This window comes from Bufo bufo, chromosome 5 (genome assembly GCF_905171765.1).
Source record: "Bufo bufo chromosome 5, aBufBuf1.1, whole genome shotgun sequence".
In the NCBI taxonomy this organism is placed as follows: domain Eukaryota; kingdom Metazoa; phylum Chordata; class Amphibia; order Anura; family Bufonidae; genus Bufo; species Bufo bufo.
In genome coordinates this window covers 77,684,011-77,705,802 of record NC_053393.1, presented here as the reverse complement: position 1 = coordinate 77,705,802, position 21,792 = coordinate 77,684,011, and the positions used below count along the sequence as shown (strand labels likewise).

The 21,792-nt window shown below is 46.6% G+C and overlaps 1 protein-coding gene across 2 annotated transcripts in view; it reads left to right on the top strand.

The window, feature by feature from the left end:
* The window catches only part of SPAG1 (sperm associated antigen 1), a 101,176-nt gene that overhangs the window by 14,266 nt on the left and 65,118 nt on the right, over nucleotides 1-21,792 (top strand). The window contains exons 5-9 of one of the 2 annotated variants that reach the window (XM_040431945.1): nucleotides 1,110-1,174; nucleotides 2,768-2,883; nucleotides 4,813-4,918; nucleotides 6,661-6,791; nucleotides 9,614-9,720. In XM_040431945.1, the coding sequence (XP_040287879.1) occupies nucleotides 1,110-1,174; nucleotides 2,768-2,883; nucleotides 4,813-4,918; nucleotides 6,661-6,791; nucleotides 9,614-9,720 (525 nt within the window). The remainder of the gene's footprint in view (nucleotides 1-1,109; nucleotides 1,175-2,767; nucleotides 2,884-4,812; nucleotides 4,919-6,660; nucleotides 6,792-9,613; nucleotides 9,721-21,792) is intronic. The other variant, XM_040431946.1, reaches the window with a different exon arrangement.

Genomic DNA, 21,792 nt, shown 5'->3' with positions numbered 1-21,792 from the left:
TGTTTTTCTTTTTTTTTTCTACTTGGCCACAATTGTAGTTTTCAGCCCCAAGACCTACAGCACCTTTAAAATAGTTTGACCAATTTGCAAGATGGCAGCGTTGACGTGATTCACCCACGTCAGTGCTTCCTAGGCTGTCCCTAGATTCATTTCTGCGCAAGCACTAAGCATGACAGCGCATGTGCAGAACAGAATCTGTCCAGGGACAGCACAAAAAGCAGTGACTTGCGTGAATCGCGTGCCCGAGGATCGTAGGAGATTACCCATACACAAGGAATCTGGGGACCTTCTGCTGCGTGGTGGGGGTAAGTTGTGATGTGACATACAGATGTATGTCACAGAAAAGATTTGTGGCATTGCCAAACATTTCTACAAATTGGCCAACCCTTCTGCTTTAAAGAGGATCTGTCAGCTCTACTTACAAGTCTATTTTAGCCTTTTCTTTAGCCTTTTGACCATTCATCTGTTATTCCTCCTGGAAATATATGAATAAATTGACAATTGGGTGTTACCATTCCACTTGTACCTGGGACATCTGCCTACTCTGATGCTGTCCACTCAGTGCTGATAGTCATACTGCGTAGGCAGACAACCTGTCAACAAGAGGAACGTTACAGTAGTTGTTGCATCTCAGCCTTTCATAGCGGAGCTCGGATTAACCCCATAGGCACCGCCCTGGGGTGACTGGAATTACGGAAACACCCGAGCAGCTGTTTCTGTAACTCCTGTAACAGTGAATGGAAACTGCACAGACAGCACAGCAAGCTACCATGTTTCCAGTATAGATCTAGATACTGTTTTTGACAGGACAGATAAGTGTGTTTGTTTTTCTGCCCTGTCAAAAAAAAACGGTTTGCAGGTGCGCAAATGTTTTTGTGCTAGTGAACGTCTAGGATTCTTGTTTAGCCGCTAAAAAGGCGACTTGATTGCTGGAATGCTCCTCCTGTGTTTGGTCTGTTTTTGGTGTACCTATATCTTGGTAGAAATGAATGCACCAAAATTCTGCAGTCCTCACAGCTCTTGGTTAGATTATGCCTTTTATTCAAGGAATAAGCCTAAAATTGTCATGTTAAAAAATAAAATAAAAATTTGTCTTCATTATTTTTCAGAATAAAGGAAAAGAATATGGATCGGCCAGCTCGAAGGTTCCTAGAGATTACAGAGACTGGGATAGGTGAGAAGTTCTGCTTGTCGTTGTTATTTCTTATACACATCATTAGTCAATTTATATTTCTTGTACATGTCATTAGTCAAATGCAGTTTTCAGCAGGGCTGTGGGGTGGGAGTCAAAGCTGGTTTTCGACGGAGTCAGAATCGGTGGAAATGTAGAAGCTTTTACTCCACTGTAAAAAAATCTTATCTGTTATTAATATTGTCTAATTAATTTATTTATTAACTTTCATATAAATTTAGAGTTCAGAAATGTTAATCCTAAATATATTTTATGTTTTGTCAATCTAAGGCCCCTATTTATTAAAATCAATGATAACCAGCAGACTGGTCTAGTGGTGATAGATAATCAGTTCTCACCTCGCCTGTGTTCTCTCCTGTCCTTGTACTATAATCATTGATAAGCAGGACGTTCTAGTGGTGATAGATAATCAGTTCTCACCTCCCCTATGTTCTCTCCTGTCCTTTTACTATAATCATTGATAAGCAGGACGTTCTAGTGGTGATAGATAATCAGTTCTCACCTCGCCTGTGTTCCCTCGTGTCCCTTACACTAGGGATCTTCATTCTGCTCCAAGGCCCTTAGTTACAATGTCACAAACTGTGCTGCACATGTTTAGTAGTAAGTTCCTCCTCTAGAGACCAGAGGAGTAGGTTTACTACTGGGTCTGCCTGCAGTCATCTCAGAACCGCTAGACAGAACAGGAAGACAGCATTAAAGAAATTGTCCGGGAATAAGTAACTTTTCACAAGTTCCTGCAGCCTGCCTCGGCTATGGAAAGAATCATACTTAACTACTCCCCGCTGCTCTGATTCTGCTTGCCAGCTCCCATGTGTCTTTCATCCGTTAAATTTTTTCCAAGCACGGGCATGATCATCTGCTCTGCAGCAACCAATAACTGGCTTCAGAAATGATGAGTCTCTTTTGGACACGTCATTAGCTGCAGTGGAGCAGATAATCATGCAGGAGAGGAAGTAAACAAGCCGCGACCTAAAGTTAGACACACGGGAACCAGTGCGCAGAACCGGAGCTGCGGATAGCAGGGAAGTTTGAATCTTTCCATGGCAGAGTGTGAGCAGCTGTAAAAAGTTATTTTATATTATTTTTGTTTATGATTTTATATATATATATATATTCAGAGAAAAATGGCGGCACTGGCAAAAAGTGAAAATGTTCTTGAGGGAATAGGCTTCTTACCCCAATAATAGTCCAGAAAATGAACGGCACTCCAATAGATCATGGACAAATAACTCCTTTATTCACCCGTGCGGTGCAACGTTTCGGCTCAATACTAGAGTATCATGGACAAATAAAGGAGTTATTTGTCCATGATCTATTGGAGTGCCGTTCATTTTCTGGACATATATATATATATATATATATATATATATATATATATATATATATATATATATACCATATGATGAATAGTGTGGAAAAATTGGAAGTATTGAATCTGATTAAAACATATGAGAAAATGTCATCCAGGCACACGCTAGAACAGAGAGGTTCTATAAAGTCCTGAGCACTGCACCCCCTTTATCTTTTGCCTGTGGTTTATACTAAACATTTTATTTATTTTTTATTTTATTTTAGATTCAATATTGAAAAAGAACTATCGGAAATTGATAAAAGCAAAGAGAGCAATGAGACGTCAAAGACGGTAATAAACTCGACAGCAACAAAAATAAAGAAGACCGTAGATACAACGGGTAATTTCTTTTTTATTTAACAAGCCTTGTTTTTCACAATACATATCATAACAGAGGCCCCTGTCATAATTTCCCCGCCCCCACTCCGGGCAAAATTCCTCGCAGCAGTCAGAGTTTCCATAAAAAGTAAATATACACTGTCCTAAATCCGTTATCGGGGTCCACATGTCAGATCTGAAGTCACTCCACAATGGTCAAGACCTTTCCGCAGTCATCCAGTGATAAGTCCTGAGGAACCTAGGCATCCCTCTAATGATGTCTCTCTCCTCTATCCCCCCACATCACCAAAGGCTCTAAAGTTCCTCCTAACTGTTTTGTAGAGTACCACTGAGCAAATTGGTACATCTCCATTAATTAGTTAATCTCAGACCTGGACCAGTGTCTAGCAATAAATGGTCTGCAGTTATCAAATATTTTGTTTGTTTGTGTCTGTTAACCTCTCCAAACCCAACAACTGTAAATGCGAGAATCCCAATCCATCTAATGAAGAAGAAAAAGCCTTAAAGGGGTTGTCCACCTTTGCTGTCCTTTTTTCTCAGACAACCCCCCCCCCCCCTTCCCCCAAGTGTGACCAGACCAGTGGAGGTGAGCATACTTACCTGATCCTACCCCTGGGTTCCAGCTCCTTCACTCACCCTTGTGCACCACTGGTCCCGGCTGTACCTACGTCAATATCCTGTTTGATGCCGGTCACGTTACTGCTACATGTCACCACTGTTGCCAGTCATAAGCTGCGGCGGTCACGTGACCGGCATCAAACAGGACCAGGGAGAAGGAGATGCCCCTTGAGAAACACAGCAGTCTCCTCCCTGTACCGATGTTATTAATTAGCATACATGGCGGCAAAAGAAAACAGGGGGCAGAGCGGGGGAATGGAGCAGCATATCTGGTAAAATATGAGTGCATGGACATCTACTGATCATACCCTACACTGCCAGGTACTAATATTTTAATGTCCGCACCAGTGAAAGCTCCTCTTTAAAACCACATATTGCCTTGAGCATCTATTTATAACAGTGAGGAAAGAGTTAAAGAGGATCTGTCAGATGTTTAGCACAGGGGTCAGCAACTTTCGGCACTCCAGCTGCTGTGAAACCACAACTCCCAGCATGCACACTCGCTCAGCTGTTCTTGAAACTCCTGTAGAATTGAATGAAGCATTCTGGGAGTTGTAGTTTCATAACAGCTGGAGTGCCGGAGGTCGCTGATCCCTGGTTTAGCAGATACTTGCGTTCCCCATCACGAAACCGTGGAGGAGCATATTTTCTTAGAACTCTGTGTTGTGCCGTTCCTCTGTTATTCCGCCTGGAAATATGAGTTGATTGAAGCTTGGGCATTAGCATTCCGTTTATCAGTTGGTTGTGTCTCTAGTATAAGGCCTCATGCACATGACCTTATGTGTTTTGCGATCCTCAAATAGCACATCCGCAAAATACTCATGCGGTCTTTGTGCCGACCGCATTTTATTTGTGGACCCGTTGTTTTCAAAAGGTCCACAGTCCGCGTTTTGCAGACATTGTCTATCTTTTTTGCAGAACGGACGTACGGGTTCAGAAAGCACATGTATGATCCATGTGCTTTCCACATCCTTATGTCCATTGTGCAAAAATATATAACATGGCCTATACTTGTCCGCAAAATGCAGACCGCGGACCCGTTGAATTCAACGCGTCCGCCATAATTGCGGATGCAACACCGACCACTTCTGTATTTTACGGATTTGTGTACCATAAAATGGATAAGTTCGTGTGCATGGGGCCTTACACAGTCAGCACTGATGGGACAGTGCTAGTGACAATGGGAATAATAAGAGCAGTTGTCAGTTTATTCATACATTTCTTGTAGAAGTATGTATCAGCACAGATTTCTCAGAGGTGTTATTACAGCAGACTTGGTAGGATTAGTGACGGGTCCTCTTGTCTCTCCTAGCTATCAGCCCAGAGCAAAAAAGGTTTCTTGCAGAACATGAGAAAGAAAAGGGGAATGAAGCTTTCAGATCTGGAGATTATGAGGAGGCCATATCGTATTACAGTAGGTAAGTCAGTTGTACTTCTTTTTTTTTTTTTAAGTAAAGTGACCCTTTTTTTGGGGGGGGGACAGTATAGACACGTCAGAGAAAGTTGGCTGAACCACTCGACTATCTTGTGCATATGGGGGTCTTCCAACTCGCCCTCAATGGAAAATAGATACTTTTTGAATGACAAAGTATCTTCCAGCACATCGCTCTGTCTGCATGTTTTCCCAGCGAGTCTCCTTAAAGGGGCTATGCCATGTTTGATGTAAAAAAATGAAAGTCAGACATCATATAGCACATGACAATACCTTTCTAACAGAGGTTTTGCACATGGGCCCAGAGACCTCCACATTTACTGCTCTAGTTGCTCTGCTTGATAATCGTCAGGCCTGGCAGCTCCAGGGTTGTGTCCTTTCTGCTTTAGCTCTTGCCCTTTAACTGTCACCGCTTCTAACAGTACTTATGGCTGGTGGCCGTTGAAGATTTAAACTGAACACTTGCAACCAGCTCCGTGAGACGGACAGAAAGTAAGGAAAAGTACAAACAGCAGGTGGCGCTATACAGATACATTTTATTGAGTACCTCACTGGCTATAATAAGTTTATAATTTACATGAAATTACAAAAGTATTCAGATCCAGGTGCTGGTTTGAAAAATGTAGAATATATTTTGTGACACAACCCCTTTTAACCATCTGTGCCACACTGTTTCCATAGCACCCATTCACTTCTATGGGAGTGTAGCACTGCCAGCTCGGCTGTCTTTGTCACTCCCGCCACCCTAGCCACTTCATTAGGCGGGTATTACGATCTCAGCAATGATTGGCATAGATGTGAATACCTCTTCAAAGAAAATATGCAAGACTTGCAGTTGTCTAGAGGTCTATTTAGCCCCACGGGTTTCCTTTAACCCTCAGTTCACACCTGAGCGTTTTACAGCGCGTTCCTACACGCTGTAAAACGCACAACAAGGAGAAACCAATGCTTCCCTATGGGAATGGTTCACACCTGGGCGTTTTACAGCGCGATCGTACGCGCTGTAAAACGCCCGACGCTCAAACAAGTACTTGAGCTTCTTTGGGGCGTTTTGTCGCTCGTTTGTGGCCATAGGACAAACGCGCGTTTACCATTGCAAAAAACGCGCATAAAAAAACGCGCGTCTCAGAAACGCTCAGATGTGAACCCAGGGTAAAGGGAACCTGTCAACAACTTTATACTGACCTAACTAAGGGCAGTATAAAGTAGTGACAGAAATGCTGGTGTCAGCGGTGTGTCACTCATGAGCTAAAAGTAAGTGGTTGCCAAGAACCAGCATCATAATCACTGCAGCCCAGGCCTTGAAAATGGGTAAATCTACCCAAGAAGAGTCCTGGTTATCCATAATCTCCTGCTCTCACCCATCTGCTGATGATTGGCAGTTCTCTCCTAGAGAGAAAGGGAGAAAACTCGGTATTAGACTGTCAGTCATCAGCAGGTGGGCAGGAATTCATGAATAACCAGGACTCTTCTCAGGAGGCCGGGACTCTTTTCCAGGCCCAGTCTGCCATGATTGTGATGTTGGTTCTCAGCAACCACTTACTTTTAACTTATAAATGACAGCGCGCTGAAATCAACTCACCTGTCTCTACATTATTCTGCCGTTAGTATGGGCAACATAAAGTTGATGACGGGTTCCCTTTAACAATGTGCATTGACGGCAGAGACTTTCAGTTGACCTCATTCCGTCTTGTCTTAAAATTATATTTATATATTTTTTAATTATAGGAGTATCTCTATAATAGCCTCAGTGGCTGCATATAATAACCGGGCCCAGGCAGAGATTAAGCTGAAGAACTGGCAGAACGCTCTCAACGACTGTCAACAAGCGTTGGATTTGGAGCCTGGCAACGTGAAGGGTAAGACGGCCAGTCACATACTTTCATGGTTTGTTACTTCCAGTTATATTTCATTCCTTTGTGTTCTCATGTATCATGATACAGATGTACCTGTGACGGTGTGTTCATAATGCTCCTTAAAGGGGTTATTCCATAACTAATGTAAAAAATTACAATCAGACATCATACAGTACATGGCTCTCTTTCTAACAAAGCTAGAACCAGCCCTGTACCTCACATGGATCCAGAGATCTCCCCATTCACTGCTCTGCTAGATTTATATCAAGCTGACAGCTCAGGGGGAGTGTCTTTTCTGCTGCAGCGAAGGGGGCGTGTCCATGCTCTGCCTATCACAGCTCAGGAGACAGCTGAAGGATGAAACTGAGCATGTGCGGCCATCTCAGTGAGCAGGTCAAAGAAATAAGAGAAAACAAAGCAGGTGGCGCTGTACAGATACATTTTATTGAATAACTCAGTGGCTATACTACATTTTTAATGACATGCAATTGCAAAAGTATTCAGATCCAGGGTTGAAAACTGTAGAATATTTTACGTGGGACAACCCCCTTTAAAGGAATGTTAAACCTCAGCATCAACTGTTAATTTCTTCCATTTTTGCTTGGGAAAATGGATGAGAGGTGGGGGCTTAGTCAGTGGGAGCGACTTAATAAACTTTTTGTCCCAATGCAAAATTTTGGTCCTACCACATCCAGTTGTCTTACAGCCAGCCAGACAATAGGACACGAAGGAGGGGGACACGGCAGAATTTTTTATTTATCTTTTTCTTACATAGTTTTCAGTTTTTATTGTAATATGAGACAAAATGAGATCAAAGGAGTGGAGGGATTAAAGGGCATCTGTCAGCAGCAGATTTGTACCTATGACACTGGCTGACCTGTTACATGTGCACTTGGCAGCTGAAGGCATCTGTGTTGGTCCCATGTTCATATGTGTCTGCGTTGCTGAAGTTTTAATATATGCAAATGAGCCTCTAGGAGCAACGAGGGCGTTGCCCTTACACGTAGAGGCTCTGCTGTCTCTGCAACTGCCGCAGCCCCTGCAATTTGACTGACAGGGCCAGGTCTGATTACATTTATACTGCCTGGCCCTGTCAATTAAAGTACAGGTGGTGCAGCAGTTGCAGAGAGCGCAGAGCCTGTAGGTGTAATGGCAACGCCCCCGTTGCTCCCAAACTCTCATTTGCATATATTAGAAAAAATTTCCCAGCAATGTGGGCACATATGAACATGGGACCAACACAAATGCCTTCAGCTGCCAAGCGCACATGTAACAGGTCAGCCAGTTTCATAGACCCATATTTGCTGACAGGTGGGGGTTATCCAATCCTTAAAAAAAAGCAACCCCCCCCCCCCCCAACTTATGTAAGCGGGCCCTCCACACTGAATATACTTACCCCACTCCCGGCACCGCTCCTTACCCGTGATGCTAGGGAGGCTCGTCCCTGTCTGCCATTGGCTATAACCCCCCCCCCTCACCGGATGTGTTTATCCGTACATGGGGAGAAGCTGCAGCAGCGTTGCGGGGACCAGGAGCGGCGCAGGGAGCGAGGACCCAGGTAAGTATATTCAGCATGGGGGGGCTTTTTTTTAGGATTGGATAACCCCTTTAAGGAAGGGTTATTTTTGTCTTTTATTTTTGTTGTGCATTTTCTATGTCTAGTGTACTTTTAAAAGGTAAAATATGGTGCGCTAGATGATGGCTGATCTTTTGGATGGTCACTGATAATTCCTCATGCTGATAACATCTGGTTGAAGTGTGAGAATTTAGCTGGAAGCACAGAACCGGCTTTTTTAGGAGCATCATATAGATGTCCCAATTAGTGTACACTTATCTCATGTACGTGGGTAGTCGCCACCGCTTTTCTACTCGGCCCCTCAAACAGACACAGATATGTTTGCCTTTGTCTTCTAGTATTATAGCACACTCCTCATCAGTAAATACTCAAATAAAGTTTATATTATTTAGTAACTTATACTGCTCATATTATTTGAAAGACATTTTGAAGCAGTGTTCTCGTCTCTTACGCGGGGTCAGCACTTTTAAGGGAGTCGGTCACCTCCCCCCAAGCCCTATTAGTACAGCACTACATAAATAGCACTGCTCCGACTTACTCAATATGTCTAATGTATATGTCCATACTCGCCCCCCTGCTGTGGGTGCACAAACCAGTGCTGGAATACATGGAGTGTCCAGGGTGAGTCCTCTCAAGGTACTTACTGTACATCGGTTTTCAGGGGCACATTCGGAGAAGGGGGGTGAGTATGGACATATAAATTAGCAATGAGGAGTAAGCAGGAAGAGTGCTAGTAGAACATGTAGTTACTTGACTTAAAGGGGTTTTCTGGGATTTACATATTGATGGACTATCATTAATATCGGATCGGTGCGGGTCCAACTCCTGGGAGCCTAGGTGATCAGCTGTACAAAGAGGCCGCAGCACTGTGTGAGTGCTTAGGCCTCTTCCTAGGCCATGTTACGGCACGTTCATCGGTCACATGTCTTAGGCACAGCTCAGTCCCATTCAAGTGAATGGGACTGAGCTGCGATACCAAGCACAGCTGCTATACAATGTACGGCACTGTGAGGATGTGGCGGTGCTTTCTGGAGTGCTGCAGCCTCCTCAAACAGCTGATTAGTGGGGATGCTTGGAGTCGGACCCCCGCCGATCTGATATTGATGACCTATTCTGAGGAGAGGGCATCAATCTGTAAATTCCTGAGAATAGTTCGGTTTCAGACAAGTCTAATATGATGCATCTTACACCAGGTCTAATGATAGAAGTTCCATTTAGTTGAGTTATAATGACTGCTTCCTTATTCCAGCTCTTTTGCGACGTGCTGTGGTCAACAAAAACCTACATAAGCTCCCCGCTGCATCCAGCGATCTCAAGACGGTCTTGCTTCACGAACCAGAGAATCCTACAGCAAAGGTAAAGAATCCTAGGTGTATACAATGTGAATGTCATTATTTATAGATATAACCGGTTTATACCCTCAAACTCCATGATGAAGACGGCTATGGTGGTTAATAATAATGGAATAATTATGTTGTTGATCCTAAAAATGAATAAAAAGATGAGCCGAGTCAGAGGACTGGGTACGCCACAAAAGAGATCTATGGTGCTTGCCTTTATTAGAAATTGTAGTCCGCAAATTCTGTCTCTCCAAGAGACACATCTTATCACCAACACTTCTCGAGTCCTAAAGAAGCCTTGGGTTCAGAGGGCTGCACATTCCTATCACACCTCGTCTTCAAGAGGGGTGTCCTTGTTGATACACAAACAACTACGCTGGGAGGTAAAAGAACTAGCCATTGATTCAGAAGGCAGGTACGTCTTTGTTCACTCTCCTATTGACAATGTATGTGAAGGAAAGCCCTTTATTATGCCCTCCATCATGAACACTGTTTGACGCTTGTTCACAGTTTTACCACAGCCAACTAAGGATGTGACACATGGGGAGGGGGGTTGGCTTATGTTGTCACTCAATTATCTCCCAGGATACTGGGGGAGGAGTTATGTGCCCTGTATAAACTTGATGTGTGTGTGTGTCAATAAAGTTCAGTTTATGGTTTGCCCAGCTATAGGCCTCAGCTGATGTTGTGGGATGATTTCATGCCTGAGGGAGTACGCCTTACGATCCGGGCAGGAAAAGGGGGACCCGTGACAGTGGGAGTTGACCAGACCGTCACATTTGGCTGGCAGCGGTGGGATCGTTCCTTTTCCATGGCTTCATAATCTGGGCGGGAACCGGAGCAGCTTGCATGGAAGGCTGCTACAACCAGCTCAAGCGTAACACGTTGAAAGAACTACTGGAAGTTCGTGGAGGTAGTGGCAGCAATAAAGCCAAGCATCTTATCAGCGAGCTAATAGAGCTGGATAAGGAGCGCATGGCCGCGGCTACCCCGGCTGTGCTTACAGAGGAAAGTGAAGTGGACAAAGAAATAAGGGAAGGGCTAGCGCTGTTTGGGCCAAATCCTTCGCCTGAGATTATTTTTCGCGTCATTGATAATGCGAACAAACGGAGGGAATTACAGATCCGTCTAGTGGAGGCCCAGAGAACTACAGAGGCTATACCGAACTGTTCCCGTGATAACCCCGAACCGCAGGAAATTCCTTTCAGCGCGTTCAAAGCATTTGAGGAGCGCACCAACGAAATCGATGGATATTTGCCTGATTTCGAGAGACAATGTGCCCTGCACAAGGTAACAGAGGGGGAATGGGTTCCAATTTTAGCTGGAAAGCTGTCTGGCAAGGCAGCTAAAGCTTTAAGAGCCATCCCTTATCAGGACCTGAGTAGCTATGAGCGAGTAAAAGAGGCGCTCCAGAGTCGGACTTGTACACAGAGTGGGCTTGCCAGTTGCATAGGGCAGCCACCCTCTGGGTGAATGGCTGTCAGGCCACCACCCTGGAGGAATTGTTACAACTGGTACTACTGGAACAATTCTTCCATGTTGCTCCTGCCAGATGTAAAGGAGTGGGTGAGGGACCGTAACCCTCTCGCCTTGCAAGAGGCGGCCAGGATGGGCGATAAATACACGGATGCCCAGAAGCCAGAACAACCTCCCCTCAAACCCCAACTACTTTGGGTCGAGGCCCCAGCGCAACCACCAGGAGGGAGCCGTCAACCACCCCAGCGACCTGCAGCAGAGGCCTATCGGCCTCCACAGACTACTGGACCTCGCTGTTTTCGGTGCAAGAAAGTGGGACACTACCGTAGGTACTGCCTGCTGGAACAACCCCGACCTAACTGGAACCGTCCGTCAGGTGCCAGCGCCATGGCAGCAGTCCACTCACTTGATTACCCGGTTCCAACTACTAGGGCGGCCCGGGAGTTATCTGGAGAAGAACCCCTGGGGTTCCTTCATGAAGCCAATCCAGTACAGGTGGCCAGTGAGGATAACCGACAACACCACTGTCAACCGGTGATAGTTAATGGCCAAACTGTCCAAGGCCTCTGGAATACAGGGGGCCACCATCACGCTGATTCAGAGACATTTGCTCAATAACAAGAACGAGGCGACAGGCAAATCTATTGCTGTTTGGGTGGCAGGGGGAGCCGTCTATAGAATCCCCACTGCCCAGGTAATTTGGATTGGGGTGTGGGGTCTGGAACAGTAAAGGTAGGGAGGATTTGCCCACCGATGTGATACTCGGCAATGATTTGGGTCCTCTTACGTCTGCCTTTATGCCTACACCCAACCAGGAGGTGCACATTGTAATTACCAGAGCCCAGAGTCGTGCTGCAGAAGGCCCCTCACAAACTCCGGAGACCCAGCCAGGTAAGATCCACTTTCCCGACAGCGACAGTAGGGCCCCTATCCTGGGACACCCCTGAGGATTTTGCGAAAGAGGTAGCGAGAGACCCCACCTTACTAAAGTACCCGGGAAAAAGCTGTAACTGATCAAGGGGGACTGGAGGGGGAGCAGTATGTATGGAAAGGTAGCAGATTGTATAGGCTAACTGATTCTAGGACAAATTCCTCATGGCCCAAGCGGAAATGTCAGCTAGTCATCCCCCAAAAGTATAGGCAGGAGCTGTTGAGAATTGGGCACGACACCCTCTTAGCTGGGCATTTGGGCATCCGGCGGACGTCATACCGGGTGACCCAACATATTTTTTCTGGCCAGGAATCTCCAATGATGTCCGACAGTATTGTCAAACTTGTGAAGTATGCCAACGGGTGGGCAAGAGAGGTCACCACCCTAAGGCCAAAATGATCCCCATGCCCATAATTGAAGAACCCTTTAGTCGGGTAGCGGTGGATTTAATAGGGCCCCTGGCTCAACCTAGCCGTTCCGGTAAATGTTTCATCCTGACCATAGTGGCTTACGACTAGGTACCCCGAAGCGGTAGCGGTGCCCAATTTTGAGGCTGAAACAGTAGCAGATGCCCTGGTCAAGGTATTCTCAAGAGTAGGATTTCCCCGAGAAATTCTATCTGACCAGGGTACCCAATTCACAGCGTTTGTAACACATCAGCTATGGAAGTTCTGTGGGATAAAACCCCTGATGAGCTCCCCGTATCACCCCCAGACTAACGGTCTCTGTGAGCGATTTAATGGAACTCTGAAGCAAATGCTGAAGACGTTCACGGCCACTTAGAGACTGGGAACGGTTCCTGCCTCACCTCCTCTTTGCCTATAGGGAGGTGCCGCAGGAATCAACAGGATTCTCGCCCTTTTTGCTGCTCTACGGGAGGCGAGTGAGGGGACCAATAGAGCATTAAGGAGCACTGGGAGGGGGCCACAGAATTGGCAGGGACCCCAGTGGTACCGTATGTGTTGGAATTGAGGGACCGAATAGAGGCATTGACGCAGATGGTACACGAGAACCTTCAGGCGGCCCAGCGGGTATGGTATGACCGGAAGGCTCGACACTGTAGTTTTCAACTGGGACAGAAGGTTATGGTACTTAAACCAGTCCGGCATGACAAACTACAGGCTGCCTGGCAGGGACCATACCAGATTATTGGAAAGATATGTGACACTACGTACACTGTCGCCAGCTGTGAAAACGAGGATGTGAAGCGCACATTTCACATCAACATGCTCAAGGAGTACAATGGGAGAGAGGAAGAAGTGGTGGCTGTATGTGCCCCAGCATCTGAGGATATGGATAACTTACCGTTGCCTGATCTGCTAGGGAGTGACCAGAGAGAAAGGGCCATAGAGTTGGTACACTTGGGGGAATGGCTGGGACCACAGGAGCGGACATAGGCGATCACCCTTCTGGAAGCCAAACAGGCCATGTTCTCTCAGGAGCCTGGATACACTAGACTAGAGACCCACAGGGTAGAGACCCTAGGCCAGGCTCCGTTGAGGCAAACCCTCTACCGCATTCCCAAGGCGGTCCGGGAAGGAATGCGTAAGGAAATTAAGGAGATGCTCAGTTTGGGAGTCATTGAACATTCGGAAAGCCCTTGGGCCTCACCGGTGGTACTAGTGCCAAAGCGGGACGGTACGACCCGCTTCTGTGTAGATTACCGAAGACTAAATGATAAGACTGTTACAGACGCCTACCCAATGCCCCGGGTAGACGATCTGCTGGACCGCATCGCTAGGGGGAAGTATCTGACTACCATCGACTTCTGCAAGGGCTACTGGCAAATTCCCCTAGCCGAGGATGCTGTTCCGAAATCCGCCTTCGTCACCCTGTTCGGCCTGTATCAATTTAGGGTCATGCCGTTCGGGATGAAGAATGCCCCAGCTACATTCCAAAGAATGGTAGATAGTCTAGATGGGCTCCAGGACTTTGTGTGTGCCTACATGGATGACACAGCCATTTTTAGCGACTCATGGTAAGCCCACTTAGTCCACATAGGGGACCGTATTGGACAGGATCAGAGCAGCTGGTTTGACTTTGAAGCCCGAGAAGCGTCACATTGGTATGGCGGAAGTTCAATATCTGGGACTCAGGGTAGGTTGTGGAAGACAACGACCGGAGCCGGCTAAAATTGAAGCTGTTGCCAAGTGGCCCACTCCGTTACCAAGACACAAGTTATGGCTTTTTTTGTTAGGGACAGCCGGTTACTATAGACGCTTTGTCCCTGACTATAGCGCCCTGGCTAAACCCTTGTCAGACCTGACGAAGAAAAACTCGCCCCGACAGGTCCTGTGGTCCCCAGAGTGTGAGACAGCTTTCCAAACCCTGAAGCAAGCTTTTGTAAATGCACCTGTTCTCGCCGCCCCTGATCCTAATAAACGTTTTATCGTTCACACAGATGCTTCAATGTTTGGACTAGGGGCAGTGTTAAGCCAGGTCGGAGAGGACTGAGGGGAGCACTTAGTAGCCTATCTGAGCCGGAAACAATTGCCCAGGGAGGTCAGTTATGCAGCTATCGAAAAACCGTGCCTAGCTCTCGCCTGGGCACTGAAAAGACTGACACCTTATCTCTATGGCCATGCATTCACCCTCCTCACCCACCAAGATCTCCTAGTCTGGCTCAACCGGGTTGCAGGGGATAACGCCCGTCTTCTCAGGTGGAGTCTAGCCCTACAACTATATGACTTCACTATACACTACCGGCCTGGCAAGTTGAACGGGAATGCAGATGGCCTGTCTAGGCAAACGGAGTTGGTAGCCTAAGTATCTCGGGGGCTACCCGGACAGCCCCAAGTCAACCCGAAAAGGGTCCATCTGTGTCTGCCGGAGCTGTCAGCAAGGACGGAGCTGTGTGAAGGATACCCTCCATCATGAACACTGTTTGACTCTTGTTCACAGTTTTACCACAGCCAACTAAGGATGTGACACATGGGGGAGGGGGGTTGGCTTATGTTGTCACTCAATTATCTCCCAGGAAACTGGGGGAGGAGTTATGTGCCCTGTATAAACTTGATGTGTGTGTGTGTGTGTGTCAATAAAGTTCAGTTTATGGTTTGCCCAGCAATAGGCCTCAGCTGATGTGTGGGATGATTACATGCCTGAGGGAGTACGCCTTACGATCCGGGCAGGAAAAGGGGGACCCGTGACGGTGGGAGTTGACCAGACCGTCACAATGTACAATACACTTTATTAGGCATTTATAATCTTCCCCCAGGCTCTATGCAGGTTTTACATTTAGCAGCTACCTTTGCGGCTACTTACCCACATGCCAAGGTAATCTGCATGGGAGACCTAAACATGAGGTTAGAACCTTCTTTAGACCACTTTTTAGATGCGCCGACCCAACAGGCTCCTAACTGAATTTAGATGGTTTAACCTCTGGATGGCTAAATATCCCAGAGATAGGGTGTACTCCTGCCACAGTGGCGTTCACAACTCTCTAACTCAGGCAGACCATATGTTAGGCAATGGGATAGCAATGTTAAATCTTCGCTCCATATTATACTTACCTAGGGTCCTATGGGGATATCAGATCACTCGCTGATACTAGTTACTCTTAATACATAGCGCTAGTGGGTGGGTGGGGGGGTCCCCCTGGGTTTCAGGCTGTCAGCTATTCAGGGGGGTGCTGCTGTGCACTCCAGGCAGCGAACTGTGAGAGAATTCAGAAATCAGAGGCAGCCTCTGACTGAGAGTCTAGCGGCACTAGCGCATCCTGCCATTGCCATTCATTAAATCATTTGGCTCAGGCGGGATGAGCTGTCACAGGCAGGGGCATTAGCCTATGAAGTAGTGTGTGCGCTCTGATTAGCCAGAGAGCGTGCTCACGCCTATCTCACTTGTATGCTCGCCGCTGCTCACCTTCCAGGCGGGAAAACCTCACATCTTCCTTGCAGCCGCTTGCTCCAGTGCTCCTCGGCAAGAAAACAGCTGTGCTGTGCAGCATGTGCCTTCTAGTGAAGTGACCACCTCACCAGTGTTGTGTGTGTCTGCAGATACACTGCAGAGCTGAGCCTGCTTCAGTTTAAAACAAAGGGCCTTGCTGCCTTGAATTTTCAATGGGGGGGGGGGGAGAGGGGTGGGGTGTTGAGGAGTCACAAGGCTGCTGCCAGCCACTGCCAGTACAGAAATTTATAAGGGGTCCAAATATGGATGGGAAAGGACCAGGCTTATTATCCTGTAGGATACTGTACGGTGCTGCAGGACGTGACTTGAGTCCCAGCACTGTACAGGTACGGTGGGCTGATCGGGCAGTGGCTGTGCCCGTCCGATCAGAGGCATGGGTCTGGCTGTCACAGCTGAGCCCCTGCTATCAGGGCAGGGTGCACCGGCATCAGTGAAAACTCCAGCCCGATCTATAAAAATATAACATGATCCGCCCCGTCGGGTGAACCTATAAAAAAAAATATATAAAAGCTGTTCAAAAACAGTCGTTTTTTTTTCTTCACCCTCCCTCACAAAATGTGTAATACCAAGCTTACATTGTATTTTCATGGTGACAGATTCCCTTAAAATTTTTATTTACCAGCAATTTTCTGTTTACTAGCAATAATTTTTTTATTTTAAACAAAATAAATATTTCAGTACATTTAAACGTAAAAATTAAGTTTCTTATGGTTTTGGCGGGGGGAAGCGGGGTGCCAGAGAAAGTACCCGCCCCGGGTGCCAAATACCCTAGGCACGCCACTGCATGGCACTCCCTCAATAATGTATAGAATGAATATACACCCGTTCTGGCTGAATCTTCTGGGCTCAGCGGATGGGATCCCCTATCAACTGAACGAGTTTTTGAAAATACATGAAGATGAGCCCAATCTGGCCCTTGTGTGGGACACCTTAAAGGCGATTCTCTGCGGGTCCTTACATTCCAGCATATCCTATATCCAAAAAGACACTAAACACTATGAGACGGAGCTGGAATCTCGGCAATATATCCGTCACCCGACTGATGCTAACAGGACTGCTTGGCTCCAGGCGGGCAGGCAATTCCTAGTGATACTTAAGGACAAAGCAGATAGGAAACAGTTTTTTATAAAACGGACAGCGTTTGAGCTCGGTAATCAGTCAGCTAAGTTACTGGCTCAACTAATCCAACGCGACTCGCCCTCTTCAGCGATATTAGCAGTCAGAAACTCTGCAGGACAAGAACTCTGCATTCAGGAAACAATTATCCACACTTTTACACAATTTTACCAAGATCTATATAGATCCAGCATAACAGCATCTGAAACAGAAAGAGCCACATATTTAGAAGGCATATCCCTCCCTAAACTTACTATACCACAAAGTTCCCAATTAGGTCAACTAATTTGCCTGGAGGAAATATCAGACCTTAATAACGGGAAATCTCCTGGCCCAGATAGGCTCCCCAAAGAAGTATATGCCAAATATGCGGAGTTGCTAGCCCCCCCAATTGTAATCCACCTTGGAAATGGGGAGCTTTCCCGACTCATTTATGGAAGCCACTGTAATACTTTTACTTAAACCTGATAAAGAACCCCTTGACTGCAGTTCCTATAGGCCCATAGCATTGCTAAATGTGGACTACAAAATCCTGACCTGAATTTTGACCACTCACCTCAATCAGGTAATTTTGTCACTGGTTCACCAAGACCAAACAGGTTTTATGCCAGGGAAGTCCACTACAGAGAACATCATACGGGTCCAGGTGGTTACACAGGTTGGCTATTCCCTGAATGTGGATTGGGCCCCGGACTCATTAGACGCCACCAAGGCATTTGATTCTTTAGAATGGGCTTATTTGCTTGGCTGCCTGCGGGGTGTTTGGTTTGGTCCACAGTTCCTCAGATGGATTACTACCCTGTATAGCAGCCCGGTAAGCAGGCTACTGATAAATTGGGAATTATCAGAAAGCTTCCCCCTTCACAGAGGAATGAGACAGGGCTGCCCCTTGTCACCACTCTTGTTTGCCTTGGCGGTGGAGACACTGGCAATTAGAGTGAGGAGTAGCAACAACCTAACTGGAGTGACCATGGGAGACGTCCGTATAGGGCTATATGCAGATGATATGATCCTTTACCTGTCCTCACCTGATACATCCCTTCGCAATGCAGTGGCTTTGATAGATGAATTCCGGGAGTTCTTGGGCCTAAGAATTAACTGGGAGAAATCAGTTTACATGCCCCCGGTCAGGGCATACTGGACAGGTCCTTCCCATGTGGCACGGCTAAGGGTCCGTTCACACGTCCGCATCCGTTCCGCAATATCTGGAATGGGTGCGGACCCATTCTTTCTCAGTAGGGCAGAATCGAATGCAGAGAGCACACTATGTGCTCTCCGCATCCGCATTTTCGGAGCGCAGCCCCGAACTACCGGGCCGTGGCTCTGCAAAAAAATAGAACATGTCCTATTCTTGTCCGCAAATGCGGACAAGAATTGGCAGTTCTATGGGGGTGCTGGCCGGATGTATTACATCATTCATCAGACATATCTCACACCAACTAGGCTGTATAGAATGGGTAGGGCACCATCCACGGCATGTCCACGGTGTGGGGAACTGGAGGCGGACTTCTGGCGCATGATGTGGAGATGCAGCCCGATTGCTACATTCTGGAAGGAGGTGACTGCCAGTTCAGGTAGCTTGCACCCCTGAGGTTTGCCTTCTAGGAATACTGAATGAAGATAGCTGGGATCATTACATGACAACATTCTTCAGGGAGTCACTATTTATGGCACGTAAATGTATTGCTCTGGGATGGTACAACCCCAATACACCGAACTTGTCCATGTGGAAACTGCAGATAAAGCAGATCCTACCATATATAGTCTCGATGTTTAAACACCGCAATAAACCTCAAAAATTATACAGGTCTGGGGTCTAGCACGTTTGTAGTATATCTTATTATGTTTTTTCTTTTTTGATGTTTTCACACGTTTAGGTAATTTTTTTTTTTTTTTCTGCAGCCTCTTTTATACTTGCATCTTACATCAAGTAGGTATATTACATAGATGCTGATTTCTACAGAATAGTCAACATATGCCTCTTTTTGCAGGAGGTTACAGAGCGTAACTGCATTTAACATTTCGTTGTGCTAATATGATTCTATAATTTCGTATTAACAAATGCTTATAGAAGGAAAGGCAAGAAAAGAGCAAGGAATAACAGAAGTGTATATGTCAGGTGTAATGGGAACCTTTTAAGAATGCAGTTCCTTTTTATATTAGGGCATCTGCACTGTGACTGAGAAAGAGACTACAGGATTCTCTGGGCAAAGAAACCTTTAGACGTGAGCGGCTTTATTTATATTTTTTTCTCCCATAAAAGGGCTGAGAAGTCTAATGGAGATTTAATGCCAAATTGACCTACAAGCATATACACTACTCACAAAAAGTTAGGGATATTTGGCTTTCGGGTGCAATTTATGGAAAATGTTAAAACGTTCATGCTACAGTGATATTATATCATATAAGTAGGGCATTTAAGTAGAAGCAGCAATGGTGATTTCTTAATCTCAAACCATTTATTATAACAAAAGCCAACACCAGTGATGGGTATACCCCCACAAAAAATTATCAGTGTCTCAATAACTAGTCATGTGGCCTTGAGCATCAATTACAGCCTGACAACGACGTCTCATGCTGTTCACAGGTCGACTTATTGTCTGCTGAGGCATGGCATCCCACTCTTCTTGAAGGGCGGCCTTCAGGTCATTGAGGTTCTGGTGTACAGGGTTACGAGCCTCTACACGGCGACTCAGCTGATCCCATAGGTTTTCAATGGGATTCAGGTCTGAAGAAAGTGCAGGCCACTCCATTTGAGGTACCCCAGTCTACAGCAGCCGTTCCCTAATAATGCAACCTCGATGAGCTGGCGCATTGTCGTCCATGATGAAGAAATTAGGCCTGTGTTGTTCATAAGGAGACACAATGACTGGGTTAATGTGTTATTCAAGTAGTATGGGCTTGTCACTGTACCATTCACAAAGTGTAGGGCAGTTCTGTATTGACTAGACACACCTGCCCACACTAACACCACCACCAAAGGCTTGTCTGATAACAACAGTGGCTGATGCATAGGACTCTCTTTGACATCTCCAACATCGTTGGTGGCCATTATTTCTGCTCAGCATAAATAGACTTTCATGAGTGAACAGCACTGAGGCCCACTGGTCCCTCGTCCAGCGTAGATGCTCCCTGGTCCATGCAAGACGACATCTGTGTCTGGTGGTGTGGTCAGGTACCATTGCAGGTCGTCTATCACGCAGACCACGCTGATGTAAACCGTTTCGAATGGTCTGATGTGACACTTGGGTTCCTCTCACCTCAAATGTGCCTTGAGTTGTGTGGCATTCATCATCCAGTTCCGCAGGGCATTGTTCACAATGAAGCGGTCATCAGTGTGGGATGTGGCCTAAGGACGTCCACTTCTATGCCTTTCTGTGACTCTTCCAGTCTCTCTGTTGCAACCTGCTGATGACACTCTGTGACACTCTAAGCTCGGTGGCCACTATCGTCTGAGAACATCCTGCTTGAAGCCTCGCAATGGCGAGATACTGTTGATCAATTCTTAGGTGTCATCTTGGTCTCATGATGTCAGAATGTTAACAGCATGATGAGAACGGTTTAAATACCAATTCTAATTGAACCAGGAAATTTATTGGGCGATTCATGGATCAAACGTGAATTGTGAATTTTGCCGTTAAGCTCCTTGTTACAGAAACAGCAAGTTGTACAAAAAATGCTGAAACATTGAACAGTTGGACATGTGCATCGAAAAGTTTAGAGAAGGTCACATTAAGTTTACATGTAAAGGTTAGAGGATTTAGGTTCATCCTGAAATTTCACCCACAAGCCAAATATCCCTAACTTTTTGTGAGTAGGTATGTGAATGTTTTCTTTACCCCTTCACTGGTGTTATGGAGCCTGTTCTTAATTGCACATAAAGGAGATTTCCAATTAATGCCATTTCTTTTGTGGTGAACAGGTTCAGGTACAGCCAACCTGCTATGCATGTTGCTGTGCTCCTCAATTCCGTTGGTCGGTCAGGATACCAAGGGTTGGACCCGCACCAATCATACATTTGTGGACAGTCTGAAGCATAGGCAGCTCAGTAGCACTTTTATATGCTGATGACACTCAACCTTACCTCATGGTGCAGATGTTACATTCTTGCTATAGATCATTTCATAGTTTCTATCAGCTGTGTCTTCTTCCTTCTCCTCCCATGTTCCAAAACTCAACATGGAGAAAACTGAATTCATCCTTTTTCCCACCAGATGTCACCCAGTCCCCCTCCCCACCAGATGTCACTCTGTCCCTCCCCCGCCGCACGTCACTCTGTCCCTCCCCCGCCGCACGTCACTCTGTCCCTCCCCCGCCACACGTCACTCTGTCCCTCCCCCGCCGCACGTCACTCTGTCCCTCCCCCGCCGCACGTCACTCTGTCCCTCCCCCGCCGCACGTCACTCTGTCCCTCCCCCGCCGCACGTCACTCTGTCCCTCCCCCGCCGCACGTCACTCTGTCCCTCCCCCGCCGCACGTCACTCTGTCCCTCCCCCGCCGCACGTCACTCTGTCCCTCCCCCGCCGCACGTCACTCTGTCCCTCCCCCGCCGCACGTCACCCTGTCCCTCCCCCACCACCCGTCACCCAGTCCCCCCACCAGACTTATCAATCACACAGTTAATGGGTCCACACTCACATGTCTGCTGCTTTAAGA